Genomic DNA, 10,994 nt, shown 5'->3' on the forward strand with positions numbered 1-10,994 from the left:
TCACACAGCGTATTCTGCTAAACAAAGAACATGACGCAGTCAAAATGACAATTGTTTACAAAGTCACACAAAATGCCTTGAATACTCTGCCTGTTTTAGTGCATGCTATAATTAAAAATGGCATGTTTTGCACTTTCCATTCAATTTATTTGTATAGCACCAAATCATCTAAAGTTGATGTACATAGTAAAGCAAAAACCTTTACAATATTATAGAGAGAATAGAAACCCCACAGTTCACACAATGAGCAAGCACAAGGCATCAGTGGAGAGAAAATACCTCTGACAGAACCAGACTCAAAAATGCTCAGTCATCTACCACGACCGGTTAGGGTGAAAAGAAAAATGGGGGACAGAGGGATGTGAGGTCGAGACAGAAGAAAGAGACGAGCAGATATAATATAGTTCTATTAAGTTATTAATAGTTATTTGGACAGGACATTTCTGGACCAGTTATGGCATGTTTATAGGACTACAACTTCATTGGACAACAGTGTGTCTAGCTTTGACAAGAAGGGTGCCAAAAAGCTGTGTTTACCCCAAATTGAACCGTTTGGTACAGTACTTTATTTTTGGTTTTGCGTTTCCATTAGGAATAGGACCAAAACAACCAGCTCTCCTTTAGCACCCTTCCCCTGGGGTACCAGAGTAAAATGGTACACTGCAGTCAGCTCCACCCACAACATTCCTATTGAGATGAGCAGCCACACATTTAACAGGGAAAAAAGAACCACTGGGTGTCCTCTATTGTCTCTTGTGTTGTTGTCTCTTGTTTTGTTTTTGATGTCGTCGTTTGTTGTCATTTCACTGGTACATCGCACTACGTAACAACATAAAGTGGGACGGTGCAAATCTATTGTTTAGGTTCCCTTCGGACAAACACAAATTAATTTAATACTAAACTGAACCAAACTATGCCACTTGGTGGAAAGAGGGTTATTGATTTTCTTGAGTGGACAATGTCTGTTAATCATGACGCTGGGACTTCTCTCTGTACAGACTCCTCTCTAACTGGTGGCTCTGGCTGTGATGACAACACTGTGCCACAGAAGCTACTGATTCTGGACGCTCGCTCATACACTGCTGCAGTGGCTAACCGAGCCAAGGGCGGAGGCTGCGAATGTGAAGGTTAGTGTGGTTAATCATTCAGTCCTGAAAAATTTATTTCTGCATTTACGTTTCGCTATCACACCTTCATTTTTCACACGCACTAATGGTACTTTTGATAAACGGCAACAGCAGACATCTGTTTTCATTAAAAACACTGTAATCAATCAACCGCGTAGTGCCTGTCCAGACAAACATATGTCACACCTGTTGAAGAGAGTTATACAGCGAGCTGAACGGCCACATCTCTTTCTCAGATGGTGGAGACTAAAACAACGCTCGAAAGGGTACTTGAAGCACAACTTCAAAAACATCTTCAAGTCTGTGTGTTTTTGTTCATACACCTATAAGCCATACACCCTTAGAAATAAGGGTTCCAAAATAGTCCTTCTACAAGGGCTGAGGTTCTATCTGGAACCATTTGCTTCTGAAAAACCCTTTCCCGAAGAAAGGGTTTTCCAAGGGTTCTTGGTAACACTAATGGTTCCAGTAAGAACCATTTTGATCCAGAGAACCCTTTAAAACGCCTTTCCTGAATTAAGGGTTTAAAAAGGGTTCTTGGTGGAACCTTCCAAAAGGGTTTCAGGTGGAACCTTTATAAAAGAAAAAGGTTCTACCAGGAGCCAAAAAGTGTTCTCCTATGAGGACAAGCTGAAAAACCTTATATGGTTCGACTTAGCACTTTTATTTCTAAGACTGTTTTGGCAGGGTGATTGAACTGCTGTGGAGCTTCATCCTTAAGGTGTTTTGACCAAAGCATATCACAGACTTGTTCATTAGGACACCAGGGAACGAGGTTAACTTGTAGAAATAGGGTATAATATGTCTCCTTTAAAGCATTTAAACATATAATGCTATTGTGTTAGCAGCTAAGCATTGTTTGTCTAATGACCTTTATCCAACATGTTGTTATGTTTGTTTATGATCAGAGTACTACCCCAACTGTGAGGTGATGTTCATGGGAATGGCGAACATCCACGCCATCCGGAACAGCTTCCAGGCTCTGAGGGCCGTCTGCAGTCAGATCCCGGATCCAGGGAAGTAAGTGTATCTGTTTGACCTTTAGTGCTGAGCAACTCTGCACTCGTCGGTCATGCGGAAGGACAAGAGTACACAGATAATGACCTATTTAAAATTGTACCCGTCTAATCTGTCTGCTCTTCTGCCCCCCCAGCTGGCTCTCAGCACTGGAGAGCACCCGCTGGCTGCAGCACCTGTCCGTCATGTTGAAGGCAGCCACCCTGGTGTGTTCAGCTGTGGAGAGAGAAGGCCGCCCTGTCCTGGTGCACTGTTCAGACGGGTGGGACCGCACGCCCCAGATCGTAGCCCTTGCCAAGATTCTACTGGATCCCTATTACAGAACATTAGAGGTGACCATTTACGCAGAGGTTTTTTTAACAGGGTATTCAGATGTTGTGATCCTCAGCGCTGACTCGTATGTTGTCCACAGGGTTTCCAGGTGCTTGTAGAAACTGAGTGGCTGGACTTCGGTCATAAGTTTGGGGACCGCTGTGGCCACCAGGAGAACGCTGACGATGTGAGCGAGCAGTGTCCCGTCTTCCTGCAGTGGCTGGACTGTGTTCACCAGCTGCTCAAACAGTTCCCCTGCCTCTTTGAGTTCAATGAGGCCTTCCTGGTGGGTGGTCTTGCAGCACCTGTTCCTTCCCCGTGTCTGTCTGATATTGTTTTTGTGACTAATTCACCAGAAAATCTCAAACATCTGAGACATTCGCTAGACGACAATTGTGCTGTTTTTGCATTGTGTTTATTCCTTTGAGTTATTGCAGAGCTTTTAGTTTAGATCCAATGCTGTTGTTTTCAGAGCCTCTTATATAATTTGACATCACTCAACTGTTACACTGAATTGGCAGAGTGATTATGATTTTGATCACAAATTCTCCAAATCCTTGATTCAATTTGTTCCACCTTCCCGTGTGTCCAGGTCAAGTTGGTGCAGCACACATACTCGTGTCTTTACGGAACGTTTCTGTGTAACAACTCTCGCGAGAGGGAGGCAAAGAATATTTACAAACGCACCTGCTCTGTGTGGTCCCTGCTTCGCTCAGGAAACAAGAACTTCCAGAACTTTCTCTACATCCCCAGTCATGACATGGTAAGTGGCAGTTTTCCCAGTATTGTTCCCCAATATATATCAGTAGAGCTGAAACTAACAATTATTTTCCCGATTCATGGAGTAATTGTTTGGTGCAGAAAATGTCAGAAAACCAAATTTATTAATTTCTAAGGATTTCCTCTTTAATGGAGATTTTTTTTTTATCACATTTAAGAAGCTGAAACAATCGTAAATCTTGTTTTAATCATGAAAAAAGCTTCAAACCAATGAATCGATTATCAAAATAATTCATTAATTTAGTAATCGATTTATATTCGAGTTATTTTTTCAGCTCTATATATCAGTCCCTTCATCTTATATAGTTATCTCGGGAGTGAGGGAACAATAGAGAGTGGGATTGGTTGGAGGGAGAGACCCGCTGCTCCTTTGCATGGAAAGAAGCCAGTTGAGGTGGTTTGAGCCCCTGTGAAGGATGCCACCAGGGTGCCTGGCATGTCCTACTGGGAGGAGACCGAGGGACAGACCATGGCCTAGGTGGAGAGGGAGATTATATCTGCCAGCCTGGGAGCGCTTAGGGATCCCCCAGTCAGAGTTGGACCATGTAGCCAGGGAAAGGGAAGTCTGGGGCCCCCCTGCTAGAGCTGCTTACCCCTGTGACCCGATCTCAGATAAGCGGTTGATGATGGACGGATGAATGGATGAATATTTACAGTATTGTGCAGTAGTGTTAGGGCTTCTCCAGCTTTGTTGTTTTGATGTCTGTCAAAGTCTGTGATTGGAATGTCTGGCAATGTGAGATGTGAGAATCTTAAGACCAGCAAGTGTTTGGCTTATCTCTATTAACAGCTGTCTGCATATGAGTGCAGATAAACACATTTAAAAAAGCTCAGTAGAGCAACAAAAACCTGCTCAAATGTGAGAGGTCAGACTAGAAAACAGAAACCAGAAGTCTCACAGCACCAAAATCCTTTCCCTCGCCTACATATTCTGCTCATTCACATGTAGAATCTGCTTAGAGATTTTTCATTGCCTCTTTTCTGCATAATTTTGATAGAAGTTTGGGGTCACCTATACAATTGTTTTGTGTTTCCATTAAAAGTCACACTTTTATTAATCGAAAGAGTTGCAAAATGAATAGAAAATGAGAATGAATAGATGAGAAATAATGACTTTTATACAAAATAAAAATTTTGCCCTTCAAACTTTGCTTTCATCAAAGAACCAGCAAAACTGTTTTCAGCTTTGCTAACATCATTGCACAAGAGTTTTCAAGGGTTTTCTAATCATCCAATAGCCTTCTAACATTAGATTAGCAAACACAATGTACCATTAGAACACTGGAGAGATGGTTGCTGAAAATGGGCCTCTATACACCTATGTACATATTCCATTAAAAACTAGTTTGCAGCTAGAATAGTTGTTTACCACATAAACAATGTATAGAGTGTATTTCTGATTCATTTAATGTTATATTCATTGAAAAAATATAAATAAGGACATTGCTAAGTGACCCCAAACTTTTGAACCATAGTGTACATCAAACACACGTTAGTGGAGGAGCATCACTGAGTAATTGCTCTACCTTGACCTTCTTAGACGGGCCTCATCACTTCTTTTGTCTGCTAGGTGCTGCAGCCAGTCTGCCACACTCGGGCACTACAGCTGTGGACGTCTGTTTACCTCCCCACATCCTCCCCCTGCACGGCTGTGGACGACTCTGTGGAGCTCTACCTCCCCCCAAGCGTCGCAGGAGACGAACTCACTTCCCGTTCCCTGGACAGGTACTTTGTCTCTTTTGTGTGATCTATTTAAAGATTTCCTTGAGTTCTATATTTTAAAAAAATCCACGTTACAGAGTTAGACTGCTCCTTAGAATAGGAATGGGGAATATGAACACAGTAACAGTATTAGATTACGGTTTATTAATTATGCATGATACATGCTGTGGCTTTTTTCTCCCTCACAAAGAACCAGGTACTGGTCTTTTTAATGTTACATGTGTTTGTATTAATGGTCCTTTACACTGCAAATGTCAGTGATGAAGGGAGCAGCAGGAAATGATCAGTGACCTGGCAACAGCACGTCAGAATATCTGATGGCTGAGTATCTGAACCTAGAGCAGCAGCAGCAGCCACAGAAAGACTGAAATACAGCTGCATTTATTGTTTATACAATATTTGGAACTCACGATTGAATTTGAGGCTACAAAAAAAAACTTGCACCAACTAAAAACTGTCACTTAAAAAGTTTAAATCCTCATGTGCAACTTCTACATCAGTTAATGCTCCAATCCAAGTCTAAATATGAGTCATTAGCGCTTGAGTTTATTTGAATAGAGACTGACTTGAGTCCGGTAATGATGGTATTGCAAATAGAATTGTATTACTGCAGTTACTGCTTATGGAAACATTTATATATGAATTTATATATTTCTGGTATCCAGGCTTCCCAAGACCCGCTCCATGGACAATTTGCTGACAGCTTTTGAGAACGGCGCACCCCTGACCCGCACTTCCAGCGACCCTAATCTCAACAAGCACTGCCAGGAGGGTCGCTCTGCCCTGGAGCCCTCGCCTGCAATGGAAGACGCCTCTGCCGACTGTTCTCACGAGGTCATACCTGACTCTGACCTGGACAGTGCTGAGGATGAACCCCTATATCAGAGTCCCCCCCAAACCCCAGATGATGATGTTCCAGGTGCAGAGAGCAGTGAAGAGACTCTGGAGGAGCCGTGTCTCACCACACAGCCGCTGCCTTCTCTGCCCCTCCCCCCTGTCACTCTGAGGCAGGACGTCACACCTGCTCACACTCCTTTACCCACACCTGTGCTCCAACAGGCTCTGCCCCACATCACTAACCCTCCACTTCCACCACCCCCACTGGAGGCCGAGAGCCCTGATAGGACTGCTGAGAGCACCACTTCACCCACTCACAAATCAGAGCCGTGCTTACCTCTTCCCTGCAACGGCACCCAGCCCACAGCATCCACACCCACCTCGCTGATTAATGGCCATGTTGGCAGCCAGGAAAATGGCCTCCCAGAATCTGCTGCCCTGCTTGCTCTGAAGCAGCTAACACCACTCCTTCCCATGGAAGACTCCACTGAGACTCTCACCGATGAGGGAGAGCGTCCCCCTGTCCTTCCCCCCACAGTGAGCCAGGAAGTCGCAGAATATTTTAATGGTGAGGAGCAGCCTGACTCACAGCCCCAGGAGGTTCAACCTCAGAAGGAGAAAGAGGACACGAGGACAGATGTGGTGAAAGGAAGGGAGCGTGTGCTGGCAGTTGCCGCAGACTGCACCCAGGTAGCAGCTCGCCATCTGATCTCCCAGAGCCAGCTCTCAGACCTGTCCCTGCTCGGTTCTCACTGGGAAAACGTTCGAGGTCTGGTCCAGTCGGCCTGCAGCAGTGCCAGTCCCGCTGGCATTAGCCGGGCTTTGCAACCCAACACTTACCAGAGCCGCCGGCTTGCCAGTAAGCTACTGCGGTCCCAGGGCTTCGCCATCGCCAATGGGTCACAGTGCTGCCGCAGGGAGGCTCTTTGTTGTCCCAGCAGCACTCCGCAGCCTGGGTGGCTGTCTGCAGCCAGGAGCGTGGGCTATACCGGCCTTTGTAGTCCTGCTGCTGCTGCAGCTGCTGCCGCCGCCGCCCTCCACAGCTACTCCCTGGCAGGTCACCAGCTCCTGCCGGTGTCGTACACCTCACCCTCTTCTTCTCCTCCTCCGCTCCATGCCCCGGCTTACCTGGACGATGACGGTCTGCCGGTGCCCATGGACGCCGTGCAGCAGAGGCTGCGGCAGATCGAGGCGGGTTACAAGCAGGAGGTGGAGGTGCTGCGGCAGCAGGTGCGGCAGCTGCAGATGAGGCTGGAGAGTAAACAGTACAGCAGCCCTCCCTCAGAGCCAGACATCGATTACGAGGATGACATAGTGAGTCACACACGACACACGGTGCCACCTGTCGTTTTCTCTCTGCTGTATATGTAAATATTTACTTTTGAATAACTCGCGTTTTAATCTCGTCTGTCTTTGCCGTTGTGTTAGACGTGTCTGCGGGAGTCTGACAACAGCAACGAGGAGGATTCTCTGTCCACCCACAGTGAGGACCGTCTGTCTGAGGGCAGCTGGGATCGAGTGGAGCGCAAGGACACAGAGGTCGGCGTCTTTTAGAGCAATAATGCTGCTCTACTCCTTCACTTTTACCTCCACCTCACCTTCTATGGCTTTGACACCCTTATTACCACACCCTGTCCTGATAGAGTTGTCTGGGTGTGTGTGTGTGTGTGTAGGTCACGAGGTGGGTGCCTGACCACATGGCTTCTCATTGTTTCAACTGTGACTGTGAGTTCTGGATAGCCAAGAGACGTCACCACTGCAGGTTGGGCTTCACACTGTTTTTTCTTGCTTTAATACACACAGAACACAATGAGAATATGAAAAATCACATGATTAAGGTGCAAAAGATTCAGCGTGGGTGTCACACATTAAAATAATATACTGGTTTAAATTATAATGAACATAATTTGTCTATGTACATTTTTAAAAAAAAATGGATTTAGATCTAAAGTTTAGATTTAAAACAAGTTCTCTGATTCATCAGCTTTTTAGACGTGAATATGTTGTGGTTTCTTTGCTCCTGTAAAACACATAAACCAAACAGTTGAGGTTTAGGAAAAAAAACAATCAACATTTCCCACCATTTTCTTTTATTTTATGGACAAAACGATTGATTGATAGAGGAAATGATCGACCGATTAATCGATAATGGAAATAATTCCCCTGTTTGCAGACTGATAATCCTGAAGTCATCCATGTATTTGACAATGGTGTGATTTTCAAATCTGCTTTGACACAAATTAGTGGAGAGAATAAATTTCAAGGGTGAGAGTACGCCCCCTTGTGGTTGATCTGTGAAAGAGTGCACTTTAGTCTGTGTTTTTTCTCTATTTCTCCTTATTACCAATTACATACTTTCTGATGTAAAGGTAAAATGTTAAATGTTCACTTTGATGATAGAAATAAGACAGATTCAATTTTTTTTCCCTTTAAGTTTCTTAACACAGTTGATTCTTTTTTGTATCCTGCTTTTCCCTGCACAGTTTTGCCAGCGTGGCAGCCTGTGACTCACTCACACACTTTTTGCGTTGTACTTTCAAGACAAGCTTCGGTTTCAGCATCAAAGGTTTTAGTCAGGGAATTATTTATACGCTTCACTTAGAAAGTGAAAGTCGTCCTAAATTAGTCAGAGGAATGAATGTCCTCAGACAGAGCTCCACTCTAAATACACAATATATACAGGGGACGTTGTCATACATATATACATATATGATCCTGGTGCTGGTTCCATGCCCGGTTCAATGGGAGTGTTGCGTCAGGAAGGACATCATCAAAATAAATAAAACAACTTTGATTTTAATTTAAACTTGTATTTTAAAAGTAGGTCACTACGCACAGCTCAAACAATAACGGTCATTTATCAACAGCAGTTTTAAAGGTTACAGCATCCGTCTTAATCAACTCTCTCTGTGCGCTCTGTTTCAGGAACTGTGGCAATGTGTTCTGTAAAGACTGTTGTCACCTGAAGCTTCCCATCCCTGACCAGCAGCTCTACGACCCAGTGCTGGTCTGCAACACCTGCCACGACCTGCTCCTCGAGTCCCGCACCCGCGAGATCCGCAGCCAGCAGCTCAAAAAGGCCATCGCCACAGCCTCCAGCTGAGAGAGACGTCGCGTAGCATGGCCCGCCTCGGCTCGACGTACCGATGAGCTGAGATTCTTGCTGTGACCCCCCAACCTGCTCTGGTTTGTGGCTGCGGGAGAGAGGCTGGTGAATACGAGGTGGGATTGTTACTCTTTTTTGAGGCTCGGTTTTGCACTTTGAGACAGTTTGAGAGGAGTTGAAGAGGAAGGGGGCTGGGAGGGGAGGGGAGTGTGAGACGGAGGCGTTGTCCACACAGGCGAGGTTAGTCCCCTGCAGAACCCACTTGTTGTGTTCAAAGACATTTTCAGTCGGGAGCGCCGCGACGTCCTTGAGTACCAAACACACCTGCACCGTCCTTACAGACACCGTCTTGCGCTTCAGAGGACAATCGCTCACCCCTTCCATGTGATGTGACGGGGTGACTCCAAAGCCTTTACCAGTTCTGTTGGAGGCTTTCAACTCTAAAAGAAAAGGAATTGCTGCTACAGTGTTTAAAAGTCTAATTTTGTATTCTTATTTTGTGCACTACTAGCTGTCGTGTATTTGAGGGAATTTGAGACCAAACTTGAGCAAAAGGGAGAAATCTGCTGTTTACTTTGCCATCGCGTCTTTTTGTTTCTTAGAGCCTGAATGTAATATGTAAAGGGTAACTGGATCGAGTTTATGTTCTTGTGCATTCGGTGGGTTGTATATGTGTTCATTGCTGCAGATGTCTTTTCGAAAACGATGTATATGCACAGTCAATGTGGTTCTGTCTTTACCAATGCTTTTCTCCGGTTTAGCTGCGTGGCGACATGAGATGTTCTGGCGGGAAACTGTACGTACGGAATGTTTGTTTGTCGTGTCATGATGAGAGAAGAAATGTAGATATACTGACGCTGGAAGACGTGACGTCGTTCGAAGGTACTGCTGGTTTTTCTGTGACGTGACAGAGGGGGACTTTCTTTTTTTTTTTCTGCTGAGATGCTTGAGAGCGAATGGCTTAAACGTGCGTATAAAGCTTGATGTCCATCTGACTGACGACTCCTCACATTGAGTGGCAGTGAAGACTGAATGATGTGCTCGGAGTGTATTGTTCTGTTCAGGGGAGTTTGGCCACAGTCCCCTTTAACTATGTGTTTGTCTACTGGTCGTTCTTGGAGACTATAGTGCCATACTTTGTTTTCGTTTTTAAAGCCTTTTTCTTTCTTACGGATGGCAGCAGGTTTCTAATTGGCCACTTGTCTGTATGTTTCAATGGTACAGATTATTAGCTCTTAAATAACACTGAGGTAACTCAATATTAACAGATTTGACAACAAGGCTAATGACGTTAAAACGGATGATCGGATGTCACTGAATTAGTTAACGTGTGCAATTTATCCGTCATCTTAACTATTGGGATGTGATCAAGGAGTCGGGATCTGTAAGAGAAGCTCAGAAATGTAACATACATAGTAATCTGATCTGTAGTGGAGGCTACAACCAGTCACTTAATGAGTAATTGTTGTAAAGAAATGCACTGTAAAAGTTAAATCCCATGGGTTAAAATAAAAGATTATATCATGCATCTGTTTTCCAGCCTAACTCAATAAAGTGTTAGATTAAGTTATTTCTACACACACACACCAATATAGGGAATTTGACCTCTGCATTTAACTTATCGCAGATTTTCAATTTGACGTTTCCTTATTCTCTGATGATGCATCATGGTCATTTAAAGACACAATACGATAATTGTCTTACATAATACACTATATGGACAAAGGTATTACAACACGTGTAATCAAATATAGTCGAGTCATATCACAAACACAATTTGCCTAAAATGGCTTTACACCCCTTAGACCCTCACACCGGGTGAGGAACAATACACAACTCCTTATATGGACATCCTGGGTGTGTGTTTATAGATCACATCCTAAGGCTTTATATATATATATATATATGTTTTTTTGTTTTTTTCATTTTCCTATGTGTTGTTGATCAATGTGTGGCTTTTTTTTTTCACTCGTGGTCTAAGGGAGAGGAAAGTTTTAAGTTTAACTCAGGAGAGTGTCTGCCTCTTTCCACATGGAGAGGAGCTTGGTAGCTGAAAGCTCTGCCTCCCATTCTACACTGAGAGACTCTGGGAA

At 44.3% G+C, this 10,994-nt stretch overlaps 1 protein-coding gene across 3 annotated transcripts in view; it reads left to right on the forward strand.

Moving 5' to 3' along the window:
- The window catches only part of mtmr4 (myotubularin related protein 4), a 50,287-nt gene extending 39,877 nt beyond the window's left edge, over positions 1-10,410 (forward strand). For all 3 annotated transcript variants that reach the window (XM_083904071.1, XM_083904070.1, XM_083904069.1), the window contains 10 exons: positions 999-1,127; positions 2,036-2,147; positions 2,281-2,476; positions 2,557-2,742; positions 3,049-3,219; positions 4,807-4,961; positions 5,624-7,109; positions 7,224-7,334; positions 7,469-7,557; positions 8,721-10,410. In XM_083904071.1, coding sequence (XP_083760197.1) covers positions 999-1,127; positions 2,036-2,147; positions 2,281-2,476; positions 2,557-2,742; positions 3,049-3,219; positions 4,807-4,961; positions 5,624-7,109; positions 7,224-7,334; positions 7,469-7,557; positions 8,721-8,898 — 2,813 coding nt within the window. In that variant the 3' untranslated portion in view covers positions 8,899-10,410. The remainder of the gene's footprint in view (positions 1-998; positions 1,128-2,035; positions 2,148-2,280; positions 2,477-2,556; positions 2,743-3,048; positions 3,220-4,806; positions 4,962-5,623; positions 7,110-7,223; positions 7,335-7,468; positions 7,558-8,720) is intronic.
- The last annotated feature ends 584 nt before the right edge of the window (positions 10,411-10,994 follow it).

This window comes from Microchirus variegatus (genome assembly GCF_963457635.1).
Source record: "Microchirus variegatus genome assembly, chromosome: 2".
Classification (NCBI taxonomy): Eukaryota; Metazoa; Chordata; class Actinopteri; order Pleuronectiformes; family Soleidae; genus Microchirus; species Microchirus variegatus.